At 34.3% G+C, this 13,992-nt stretch overlaps 1 protein-coding gene across 5 annotated transcripts in view; it reads left to right on the forward strand.

Moving 5' to 3' along the window:
• Exn (Ephexin) overlaps positions 1-13,992 on the forward strand; it is a 467,843-nt gene that overhangs the window by 432,555 nt on the left and 21,296 nt on the right. For 3 of the 5 annotated variants that reach the window (XM_069821311.1, XM_069821349.1, XM_069821321.1), the window contains 6 exons: positions 2,625-2,907; positions 3,013-3,278; positions 6,010-6,123; positions 6,597-6,716; positions 9,688-9,824; positions 12,530-12,595. In XM_069821311.1, the coding sequence (XP_069677412.1) occupies positions 2,625-2,907; positions 3,013-3,278; positions 6,010-6,123; positions 6,597-6,716; positions 9,688-9,824; positions 12,530-12,595 (986 nt within the window). The remainder of the gene's footprint in view (positions 1-2,624; positions 2,908-3,012; positions 3,279-6,009; positions 6,124-6,596; positions 6,717-9,687; positions 9,825-12,529; positions 12,596-13,992) is intronic. The other 2 variants (XM_069821340.1, XM_069821331.1) reach the window with 2 other exon arrangements.

Genomic DNA, 13,992 nt, shown 5'->3' on the forward strand with positions numbered 1-13,992 from the left:
AAGAACTAAACAGAAAATTTGTTTAAACTAATAAGTGAAGATAATTTAATAGTTTAGATGTTATATTAGTGCACGTCCAAAGAGAGAAATATGACGTGCCGAACATCATACTTTTACTTTCTGTGATGCTGGAAAAGATCGATTTGAGATTTTCGTGGAAGTGCACGTTTTCACAATCACTGATAACCGAGAAAGTGATTTTATGCATTTAATCTGACTGTATATTCGTCTGTGTCTCATTTTTCAGTCATCCTGCTATTCCAGAAAAAGGCAGTTCTAATTTTAACAGTGACACCATCTTACAGCATCTTTACAAATCTCTGAAAGTGAAAAAATTAGGATAGCAAACAATTATTATAACAGTATTCAATGTACTGTTGATCTCTTGAAGCATGCAAGAAAAAAAAATAATAATTATATGTTTGTTGAAGATGAGCATCACTATAAGACAAAAAATATTAAATAATTAAATGTATTTTTTGCTAGAATACAAAAACACAATCAAGTTACCATAATTAATGCAATTAAAGTACCGGTATACAATAAGATACCTGCTAATATAAAGACATTAACAATAAGTGAAAGTCATTTGAAATATAAAATTAAAACTTTATTAGAAAATAATCCATTTGTTTTAATCTTGTTTTTTTACATAAGTTGATGAGACATATGAAATAAACTGTGGAGTATGTTCCTAATCCCTATGTTTCGGAAAATGTAGAACTATTTCTACTTTTCATTGCGAATTTTGGTAAGAATCCTAAAAAGTTTCCACGCCTAATATAAAATGCCTTGTCAAATATATTTGTTACACACAAGTGAGCCGCTGGTTTTGTGGGCCATTTAAGAAACGAAAGTTCATTTATTTCATTGCATATTAAAGAATTTCAGTTCTGGTATGTCTTTTGAATATTGTTTAAGAAAATATATTATCAACAGCAATATCATTCCCAATAATGATGAACCAACTGAGTTGTTGTGAAACACGTAAAACTTATGAGAAAGTATGTGTCAGCTTCGTTATACTTTTGTGTCTTATTTTCATCAGAATCTAAAAACTTATATTTTACAGAATTGTGATACATTCTCTTCCTTTGCTTTATGTAACAAAGAAATTTAGTTAATCAAAATCTCCAAACTTATTTATATTTTTGCAGAATAGTAATAATTTCTCTCTCTTTTCTTTATGTAACTAAGAAATTTTATCAATTCTTTCAATCAAAATCTCCGAACGTATATTTCGCAGCATTGTAATACATTATCTCTTTTTTGCTTTAGGTATGTAACAAAAAAATTTGGTTAATTCTTTCCATTAAAATTTTTAAACATATATTTTGAAGAAGTGTAATAAATCCTCAATGAAATTTAGTTAATTCTTTCCATTAAAATCTCCAAACTTATATCTTGCAGAATATTTTGTACAATTTTATTGTAGTACATTCTTTTGCTTTACCTAACAAAGAAATTTATTTAATTGTTTTTGAACCAGAACTATGAGATCAATAAATTCACAAAATTTAAATGAGCAAATGATGAGTAATTCCCTGAATTTACTGAAATATAATTGAAGGGCTTGGGGCAACATAGTGATAAGCCACACTCAAATTTTACAGGAAAACAACTCTTAAATCTTAAATCCTTAAGAGTTGTTTTCCGGTAAAATTTGAGTGTGGCTTATCACTATATTGTCCCAAACCCTTCAATTCTTCCTCTTTACCTTAAAAAACTTTGAAATATATCTTATACATTAGCATATTAAAGTGTGCCCGACTTTTTATGTACGAGTATATTAACAGTTAATATTGAACACAAAAATAATTTTTAAAATGTTTCAGATAGAACAAGTTGTCTTGTATGATAGAGTCGTTACTATGCTACCCGCTATACTCGAGATTCGCAGATTCAATTTTGTGTATCCTCCTTCAGAAGAGAAGTAAAGCTGGGAGTCGTGTACCATAGATTTAGAGCACATAAACTGTTGCTGAACGAGAGAGTTCCAGACAAAATTTATTACCCATTTCGCATACTAGTCAAAATTCAATCTTGTTAGTCGCCATTTTCACATATAAGAATTGAAATTCAACTCTAATAGGCTAGCACCAATATAGGAAGGTCGTAACTGACTAAATATGGAGCACTGGAAAAACTTATTAGGTAGAAGAGTTAATTTTAGTCTTGTCTTTGGACTTACTAAATTTTACTTTACATTATAAAAGCTGTAAATATGCTTTAGAATTGTGTACAAAATGCAACTGTGTGAGTACTGAGAGCCACCAATGTGAAGAAAATGTTAAAGCCTTAAATAAATATCTTTTAGGTTAATAATATCAACATCTTCCATCGAACTTACATGCATGAAACAAAGCTTTTGCATGATAGTCTCATTCCAAAATTCATAGCATGCTTCTGAAATAAAAGTAAAGCTTCTTCGGGTAGATTTTATGTTCATTTACAGTAGAAGAATAATTATTTTACTGTAAAAAGTAGATCGATATTTCACTTTTAATTTTAAAATAATGCATGCAGCAGTTAATAGAGCATTGAAATAGAAATTTTCTGAATCAAATTATACTTAAAAGAGAGGCAAAATTTAAAATTTTTTCCTTTCTCCTTTTTCTTCACAGCTTGTCCGCCTTTACCTACAACTCCTAGGCCACCTCCTCCCTCCCCACCTCCTCCTGCGCTTCCATCACCTCCTGTTCCACCACCCAGAATATCAGAGAAGTCTGTCTCATCAGGAAACCTTGCAGGGAGAAAATATTGGTCATTACGAAAATTCAAGCGAAGTGTATCTGCCTCAGATCAGACACCGCCCTCATCTCCAGCTAGTGGTCCAAAGAAGGAAACTGCAACTTTCTACCTCACGCCAGCTCTAGATGCTGATACAGGAGGTGTCGAAGGGAGCAGGTAAGTTTAGAGTGTAGGACTTCTAATGAAATGCTGTATCATGTATCGAACATGCTTCTGCGTGCAAGTACACGAAGCTCATCACGATTTTTACTGTTATGTTAGTGGTAGGAGGTTGACTGACACAACTGACATCTGCTCAGAAAATGGTGATACACCAACTAGTCCTTCAAGCATGAGCAGCAGCAAGACAGTTGTGTATGATAGTGGTATGGAGGCGAACTACAGCCAAGATATGGTGCAGAAGACTGTCGCTAACACCACTACAAACAAGAAACAAAGGCCTACCTCGGCTCCTGAAAGAAGGAGCAGTGGAAATATCCGTCCAAACTCACCACCACCACTTCCTCCACACAGTTCAAGTTCTGCAGGTAAATATGGTAGGCAGTTGAATGTAATGCTATCATTCTATGTAGCAGTAAAAACTTGCCACAACCACTGGCATAGCTCAGTCGGCTGAAGCGTTTGCCTGCTGATCCGGAGTTGTGCTCGTACGTAGGTTCGATTCCCACTTGGGCTGATTACCTGGTTGGGTTCCCCCCCCCCCCCCGAGATTTTCCCCAACCATAAGGCAAATGTAAGATAATCTATGGCGAATCCTCGGCCTTATCTCACCAAATACCATCTCACTATCACCAATTCCATCAACACTAAATAATTAAGTATTTCATACAACATCGTAAAAAAAAACTTACCACTTGCTTGCAATTGCGAAGCTGAAAATTTTTAACTTAATGTTTCTGAAAAACAGCAGTTCGTGTAGCATATTCAGCAAATGTAAGTTCACATGCAAGATAGAAGATTTCTCGATTAAGTTTTAGGCTGTAAAACTTTGTTCTCTCTCCCTCCCCTTCCCATACATCATCATCATCGTCATCATCTCATTTATCTCCTAGCAGGAGCATAGAACATCCAAAAAGTGTCTTCATCAGATTCTATTCTGCACCATCTTGTCACCTCCTTTCATGTTTTCCCTTCCTTTGTAATTTCCTAAATAACTGTTTATCTCCATGTTCGTTTTGGCCTTCCTCTTTCTTTGTTCCCTTGAGGACTCCAGTCTAAAGTCATCTTTTCAGTAGATTCATTCATTGTCTTTCCTTAATGTATGTCCTATCTAATTTAATTTTCGTATCTTTGTTTCAAATTTAATTTCTTTATGACCTTTTTTCCCCAAATATTTTTTTGAGATTTTTTCTGGCCATCTGATTCGTAATATTCTTTGTAAACATCTATTCTGAATACTTGCAATTTATTTTTTGGCAATTTTACTTGTCTTTCACTATTCACGCCATATATAATAAAACTGCTTTGACATTGCTATTGAAGTCTTCAATTTAATACACTTAATGAAACTTGATTTCGAGAATGAATGCATTTGGACATAGGCACTATTAAATTTCTTCATTCCAACAACATCAAGGGCGCCATCATTTTCGCTAAACACACTTTCCAGATATGATTAGTTTTCTCTATGGTTATTTTCATATGTGCTCTTTTTATTTCTTCTGCTAAATTATTCATTTTCCTTTGCATATTTCAAAATTATGCGAAAGTAAAGAGACATATTCCTCAAAATCCAAGTCTTCCAGTACATCATCTAAACCCCACTTTATATATCTTTTAGCAGTATTGAGAGATTTTCTTATAATTTAATCCATATTAATCAAAAATATCATGAGAGAGAGAATAGGCTACAGCCTTATTTCAATCCACATGTGGTTTTAATTTCATCTGTCAATAGGTAAAAGGTAAAGGTATCCCCGTAACATGCCATGAAGGCACTTGGGGGGCATGGAGGTAGAGCCCCATGCTTTCCATGACCTCGGCACTAGAATGAGGTGGTGTGGTCGGCACCACGCTCTGACCGCCTTTTACCCCCGGGAAAGACCCGGTACTCAATTTTATAGAAGGCTGAGTGAACCTTGGGGCCGTTCTGAAAGTTTGGCAACGAGAAAAAATCCTGTCACCACCTGGGATCGAACCCCGGACCTTCCAGTCCGTAGCCAGCTGCTCTACCAACTGAGCTACCCGGCCGCCATTTCATCTGTCAATATGTACAATATTTATGTACGAGGCGTGTTCTTAAAGTAAGTTCCATTTTCAATTATAGCTGTCGCATCGCTGCAATCGTTATTTTGTGCATGCGTGTTTTCTTCTTCAGTCGTCAGGCAAGCTGTGCATGCAGTTTCAGAGCTTCAGTCCGTGTGTGTGGTTAGTTGTGATCAGTTGAAATGATTAAAGTGATCGAGTACCCCGCCAACTGTGAGATGCGGTCTGTTATCCGTTTTTTGAATGCGAGAAACATCAAACCAGCTGACATTCATCATCAACTTTGTGAGGTGTATGGTGATGATGCCATTAGTGATGGAATGGTCAGGAGATGGGTTAGACGGTTCAATGAGGGCCGCATCTCTGTGCATGACGAGTAGCATACTGGTCGGCCATCTTTGATCAATGACGATTTGGTGCGTGCTGTCGATGAAAAAATTCATGAGGACAGGAGGTTCACAATTTCTTCGCTTTCTTGAATTTTCCACAAATGTTGCGGAGTGGTTCGCAGGCGGGTGAATTCTACAATGAGGGGATAGAAAGACTTGTGCCACGACTCGATAAATGCCTCAATAATGGTGGAGATTATGGTGAGAAGTAATTGAAGTGTGGGGAATACAATGCTACAAAAATGGTTTGTAAATATTTTCCCGTTTACTTTCTACACCCTTTTGGAACTTACTTTAAGAACACGCCTCGTATTACAGTACAAGTGTTAAGTGATAAAATGCCTTTTCGAAGCCGAAGAATAAAAAGTATACTATTCATTAGCTTGTTCATAGATGATCTTTAGTGTATTTATCTGTCTATACATGATCTGTTTGCTTGGAATCCAGTTTATTCTTTTCTTATCAATTTATTAGCTTCTATTACGAAGTATGGAATTACTCAAGGATCAAAAACACTTTTCGAAGTTGCTTAAAAATGTTTATGTAATGGATATCAGCTCATTTTTCATGTGTGAGGTATTAAAAACTGTTTTTAAAAAGCATATTGAAACTGAAATTATGTATGGGATTTAAGATGTGCATCGTCAAGAATTTTTTTTGACAGATGCTCCAAAGAGACCTGCACGTAAGGAGAAAAGGAACTCAGGAAGCACATCGTGGTATGCTGAATGTGGACTGTTTGATCAGACTGCAGATGCTCAGAATATTGCCATCGTAGGTGAGTTCATTGGCATTAGGATTAAATTTTGAGTTGAAAAATGCAGTCATGAAATGTAAAAAACAGAGTTGCATATCAGAACCATGAGTTAGAAATGAAATGAAAGTTTTTAATTTATTCATAGTGTTCTGTCCAAGGACAGGTCTTTCACTGTAAACCCGGCATTAATATGAATATAATTTGAATGGTGAAGATGTGAAACAAAGAAATAGTGTATTATATGACTTTCTCGTGTTAAATTCCGAAGTGATACAGTGTTAAAAGTTGTGTAATCAAGATGTATAAAAAGAAATAGTTTTACAAGTATATTTTTCACAGATTAAGTGTAAATTTTCATATATATATATATATATATATATATATATATATATATATATCTCACGTGATAAAATATGTATCTTTTTATAGTGTTTTGTTGGATATTTTTTTTAAGGAAGTTTCATTAAACTTTCCAAAATTGTTTCATTTCATAGATACACCAAAGAGAAATGTCAAGAAGCCAGACCGACCAATTTCAAATTCTTGGTATGCTGAAGTTGGACTTTGGGACATGAGTACTTCAAGTCCTAATGATAGCTCTCTGTCTGAACAAGGTAAGAGACAGAGTAAACCCAATTTTACATATCTGCTAGCTACTATAGATGAATAAATAAATATAATAATACAGTAAATTATTAACTCAGTATTAATCGACCTGAAGTAATCAATTGAAGACCACAGGGGAAAAATATGATAAGTCCATGTTTGTTAATTTCAGGATTATGGTGCCATCTGATGGCTGAATGTGAGTACTTTTAAGTGACTAACTGAACTGGGGAAAAAAACTGAGAAGTCAGAATATATAACGATTTGAAATATGACTGTACACGGGAATAATTTGACCAGTTCACATGTAACAGAGTAAGAAATTGGCAAGTCCACGAAAAGCACCTAGTTTATTTTGTAATACGTTAGATGCAACTGATGTTATGCTCTGAAAGTGTTTTGTGATTGGTTGATCTATTTCATTTTCACTACTTCATAGGCCAAAATAATAATGTTGTGCTGTTGATTGAGAACTATGGTAATATCCAGTTATATAATAAAATATAAATGATAATGTCATTAAGATGCCCTCGGATAGTACTCCAACTCTACTGCATTTAATTGAAACAGACTAAATAAAGTTACCTAATAAATATTGAAAAGTAAGAGATAAATTATTTACCGGGAAAAAAGCTGGTAAGTCCAGGACACTTTCCCAACAAAATTAAAATATAGATCATATTACGACCAAGCTTATGAGGATTACACCAACACATGCTTAACCATAAACCAAAACAGATTGGATTACATGGATTTGTTTCAGATAGTTTTGAACTTTAAAATTGTTCTCCTGAAAAAAGAGGAAAATGGTGCTTTATCATGTTTTTCCCCTGTGGTCTTCAATTGGTTATGGTACCATGCCAAGATTCAGAAATTCAAACATGGCTAAGGGCGATGGATTTTTGAGGATGATAGAAATTCCTAATATGGCTTTCTTCAGAAGAAAAGGAGAAGTGAAGTCCTGTGGTACCGGTACAGATTTATGGCAAGTGAAAGAACGCAGTCTCTGAATGGGAAGTTTAGGTACAGAATTTATTGCATTTCTATTGATTAATGTTTCAGTACATACCTCATGTCCAGAGTACAATAGAGTGGGATACAATTGGTTAGAGTAGATTAAGTTAGGTTAGTTTTGTTTGCTTAAGTTATATTAGTTTAATGATCTGTCACTGTATATTTTAGCTGTGATATTAAAATTCTGAAGAAAAAGAGAAAATCGCAAATAGCATCAGTATTGGGTTGTATTGTGTGATTTTTATCGTCGTCGTCATCATCATCATCAACAACAACAACAATATCAGTTAAGGCTTTTTACTGCAGAACAGACAATATTATGCCAGATTACCAATACGATATCCAAACAAAATATTTTCCCCATAAGTTATGTCTGTTTGCAAAATTTTCCCTAAATAATCTAAATATCTCACACGTGGTCTTTCCAGCGGTTTTTAATTATGTATACACAGTTTTAGTCCTATATTACCAGTACATGGTCTGCTGTTGCACAGTTGATAAGTTTCTTTTCAACTTGTGTTAACTACTAAAAGTAAATTCAGAATAATAGAATGATTTCAACGATTTTAGTACCACAACTGTCTGACAAAGACACATTGAAAACAAAGACATACTGACAGAATTTTTAACACCATCAGATAGTTTGAGTGTTAACATAAATCCTAAAACATTGAAAGACAGAGATTCAAAATATCGTAAAATACTGTGTTTTAGGAATTTTAACAGAATAGAGGTGAAGAAAAATCATTCATTGGAACAGTTTTACTGAATCAGGTATTTTCTTCACACAAACATAAGCAGAAGATTTAAGTATGTTTACAGTTTGTAAAAAGTATAAAAGGAATTCACAAAATTTCCATTTTGCCACATTTTTATGTTGCCTGTTGTAATTATTATTATTATTATTATTATTATTATTATTATTGTTGTTGTTATTATTATTATTACAATTTTGAAATTCAGCATTATTATATGGATCAGAGACATGGTCATTAACGAAAGGGCAACTTAGAAGAATAGAAGCTGCTGAAATGCGATTGATAGGACCTCTTGCAGGATATACTCTTTACGACCATAAAAGGAATGCGGACATCCGAACAGAATTGAATATCACCACCATTACGGATACTATAGAATCTTACCGCAACAACTGGTATGAACATGTATTAAGAATGCCCAACAATAGGTTACCCAAGAGACTATTGGACTATACACCTCATGGAAAACGAGACATCGGAAGACCAAGGAAGAAATGGAAAGACCAACTTTCTTTTGGAAGCGGAACAGGCCAGGAGGTCTAATCCAAGACTGTTATTATTGATGATGATGATGATGATTATTATTATTATTATTATTATTATTATTATTATTATTATTTTCGTAGAGTGTAGTATAGTACCGTAGTGGTAGCTGAATTGAGTGTTTGTCTACATAATCGTCAGCCTGGTTGGTGCAGTTGGTATAGTGCTGGCCTTCTGTGCCCGAGGTTGTGAGTTAAATCCCAGGCCAGGTCGATGGCATTTAAGTGTGCTTAAATGCGACAGGCTCATGTCAGTAGATTTACTGGTGCTAATATAATCTCGGCAGTTGCGAGCATCGTTAAATAAAACATAACATTTAACATTTCCTGCATAATCCTGTAACATTCAGGACGATAGGAATTTCAAAATTCCATATTGTACATATTGTCTTAAATATGAAAAATCTATGTATGATAGAATTGATTGTCCCACCCTAATCTCTTTATTACCGATACAACAAATAATCAGGGTGTCATTTGTAATAACATGTGTAAGAGTTAATTTAAGCCGAGTTTTTTTTAACTTATTTTCATCATTACTGTCATATACATTTTATATTACTGCGAACTGAGAGACACTTGGTTGATTTATGACTACAGTTTAAACACGCTAGTAGAATATTTCATTGCTTACATGGAACATTTTCTTTGATTGTGTGTTACAGATGCACGAAGTCAACATACTGATTTAAGTGGAGGTGACTCACCACTGACGGCAGGTAGTCCAGAGAACAGTGGAGTAGTTGAAAGGCGATTTGCTGATGAACCTCTTTATCAGTTCTATACTGCAGCTGTTGTGGAGGTAAACACGAATCCGTAATAAAATTTATAAAAATTTGTAGTAGTAAATAGTTTTAGTACTGACAATAATTGAATCACTCAAGCACTTCTTCATCTTCTCCTTCGTCTTCCTTTTAGGTGTTACAAACCTTACAAAGGAAACTTCCAAATCATCATTTGGTCAAAACTCTCTTTCAGAATCACACCCAATTGGTATGTGTAAATTAAAGGTTTATATGAAGAGTGAACTCGATCCTTGTAATATGAAAAATATGTATGTAGAAAAGGGCCGAAATGAACCAAAATGAAAAATTTCCTCTAGAAGCATCAAGCTGGAATATTGATGAGAATGATCATCTAAAAATGCCTTCTTCTTTTTCTATTTCACAGTTTGGACTATTTAATCCGTTCTGGCTCCATATTGTTCGATCCATTTCTTCTGCCTTTAGGTTGATATTGAAGGCCCATTTTAGGGATTATATTATTTTCCATTTTGTCCATGTGTTGTCGCCAGTTTTTTTTGTACTTATTTGTTATTTCATTCAATTCTTCTTTTCTAATTCTTGTCGAATTATCAGATTTTGTGTAATCAGCTACAGATGATACAGAAATGTACTTCAGTTTCTCTGTTGACTTTCTTCATGAAAATACTTTATTATGTTTCTGATTATTTCACGACCCTCACTATGTAACTTATTGACTGCTGTGGTTAGTTCGCATATTTTTCGCGTATTTTGTTGACATGGTCGCACAGTACAAACTTAGTGTACTAATATTGAAAGAGAATTTACTTAGTTATTTACTTACTTACTTAATGGCTTTTAAGGAACCCAGAGGTTCATTGCCGCTCTCACATAAGCCCGCCATTGGTCCCTATCCTGAGCAAAATTAATCCATTCTCTATCATCATATCCCGCCTCCCTCAAATCCATTTTAATATTATCTTCCCATCTACGTCTCGGCCTCCCTAAAGGTCTTTTTCCCTCCGGCCTCCCAACTAACACTCTATATGCATTTCTGGATTCGCCCATACGTGCTACATGCCCTGCCCATCTCAAACGTCTGGATTTAATGTTCCTAATTATGTCAGGTGAAGAATACAATGCGTGCAGTTCTGCGTTGTGTAACTTTCTCCATTCTCCTGTAACTTCATCCCTCTTAGCCCCAAATATTTTCCTAAGAATCTTATTCTCAAACACCCGTAGTCTCTGTTCCTCTCTCAAAGTGAGAGGCCAAGTTTCACAACCATACAGAACAACTGGTAATATAACTGTTTTATAAATTCTAACTTTCAGATTTTTCGACAGCAGACTGGATGATAAAAGTTTCTCAACCAAATAATAACAGGCATTTCCCATATGTATTCTGTGTTTAATTTCCTCCCGAGTATCATTTATATTTGTTACTGTTGCTCCCAGGTATTTGAATTTTTCCACCTCTTCAAAAGATGAATTTCCAATTTTTATATTTCCATTTCGTACAATATTCTCGTCACGAGACATAATCATATACTTTGTCTTTTCAGGATTTACTTCCAAACCTATCTCTTTACTTGCTTCCAGTAAAATTCCCGTGTTTTCCCTAATCGTTTGTGGATTTTCTCCTAACATATTCACGTCATCCGCATAGACAAGCAGCTGATGTAACCCGTTCAATTCCAAACCCTCTCTGTTATCCTGGACTTTCCTAATGGCATACTCTAGAGCAAAGGTAAAAAGTAAAGGTGATAGTGCATCTCCTTGCTTTAGCCTACAGTGAATTGGAAACGCATCTGACAGAAACTGACCTATACGAACTCTGCTGTACATTTCACTGAGACACATTTTAATTAATCGAACTAGTTTCTTGGGAATACCAAATTCAATAAGAATATCATATAAAACTTCTCTCGTAACCGAGTCATATGCCTTTTTGGAATCTATGAATAACTGATGCACTGTACCCTTATACTCCCATTTTTTCTCCATTATCTGTCGAATACAAAATATCTGGTCAATAGTTGATCTATTACACCTAAAACCACATTGGTGATCCCCAATAATAATGAAAGAGAATTTAGTGTTAAAAAAGTAATGTTTGTATACATACGATGTACAATGTACAGAATACTGACCTATTTCCAAGGGTCTGTGATTCATTTTTGGACGCATTGAGAACACAGCTTGTTATTTATGGCTGTATTTAAGATGCATTGGTGGGGGTTATATACAGGATGGGAACTGAATATTTTTTCCAGGGGGTACATTAAAATTTTAATTGTCGATAAAAAATACTGTCCATAATAATTAGCACTGTTGGCAGACTCGTATTGTTATAGCACTTAATTTATATTCAAGAAAATACGAGAATCATTATGTAGTGCATTAATAACATATGAATTATGGAACATTAGTAACATATAAAATACAGAAACTATAAATTGGGCAACTGAAGGAATAAATGGCAGGGACAAATTAGTATATTTTCAGCAGGAGACATCAAATTCTTTAAGAAGGCTGATCCCTGTCATCCCTCTTGTCAATTCGCACCCTGGTTCTATGTGCAAAAGTTTACTGTTTGTGGTTCGCCAATATTCCTTCTTCTGGCTGTGGTATAAATTTTATTGCAATCAGAATATTTATATGTCTAATAAGAGAGAAAAAAAAATGGTAATACTGTTCTGATATCTGTAAGAGATTTACGTGTACTGTAAAGAAAAATTACAGTTACAATAATTTTATCAACCAGGTTATCTCAGCAGTAACGCATCTATCATGTATTTTGGAGGATCCTATTTACGAACTGGATATAACGGCAAGTTTTCGTGGTTTTCTTCTGTTGCTTCACTCAGTGTGCATAATTCTGTGGTGTTTGGGTAAAGGGAGATAAGTCATAAAAATGAGTTCGGAGATAAAATGAAAATTAAACTTGGAACCCTTATTACAAATAATTTTCTTCACAAATAAAACACATCAACTGCTTGTATTATTTGATTTTTGCACACCCACTTGTATAATTTAACTTGTGTGTTCATCTGGGGAACAAAATTCCACCTGGACAAAAAAATGACTTATACCCCTTTACCCGAACACCACAGAATTAAATTATAGTACAGTATCTTGGCATATAGGTTTAATTTTGTTTGTAATATTACGTTTATTACCACTTCTGTTTTAAATGTAATTATAAAACCTAGTTTTCAATTAATTTAGCTGCATGTATGTTATGTTTATTCTAACTCTGTTTTGTTACAATTCAGTCTGAAAATTCAGTTTTGATATTCATAACATAACACACAATTTTCTTGCAGAACTAGACAAGAATAATGAAACAGTGCATGCTGTTCTTTGCCTAAGATTTGTTGCACTTGTGTTGTTTGAGTATTGTTTATTATAGAACAACATAATTTTTATTGAAATTCATTTGTGTGCTTCGCTTAAATGCAAACTGACTGAACTATTTTATTTATCATTTATATTTGATGAGGATGTCCTAAATTGATTAAACAAGGCTTAAGCAAGGCTGTTATCTCGACAAATTATTAGTGATAACAACTGATGAATATGGACTTCTGTTCGAAACCTTTAGTTTGTTAATCAGTGTGAAGGTATGCAAGTGATAAATATTATCAAATTTTCCTTCCTTTCACAAACTAAGAGTGAACATTGAAATTGAATGTGACTGCAGCACATGCACAGTGTTGTATGATGAAAATGACGGTTTAACATAAAATGATCGAAGGAGCATAAAATGGAGGATGGATGTTTAAGATTGAACTTATATAAACTGAACGTTAGTTAAGAGTGCAAATTCAGAAATTGATTATTTAGTCACTGCTTTGGATTAACATGAAAAATAGGTTCGCACAATGCTGTCAGTAATGCGTGATAATGTGAAAGTGTATCAATTTCGTAAGAAGAAATCAAAGATGTGGAAAGGGGTAAGATGAAGTTCCAGTATTTACAATGTTTATCTCGTGTTTTGATCTTTTGAAATTGAGAATTGGGAAAAGGATGGTTTTTTAGTGGGTTATTTTATGATGCTGTATCAACATTTCAATTATTTAGTGTCTGAATGAAATGAAGATGATAATGCCAGTGAAATGAGTCGGGTCCAGTACCAATAGTTACCCAGCATTTGCTCATATTGGATTGAGGGAAAACCCCGGATAAAACCTCAACCAGGTAACTTTCCCTGACTGGGATTGGAAC

The sequence above is a fragment of the Periplaneta americana genome, chromosome 1, assembly GCF_040183065.1.
Source record: "Periplaneta americana isolate PAMFEO1 chromosome 1, P.americana_PAMFEO1_priV1, whole genome shotgun sequence".
In the NCBI taxonomy this organism is placed as follows: Eukaryota; Metazoa; Arthropoda; class Insecta; order Blattodea; family Blattidae; genus Periplaneta; species Periplaneta americana.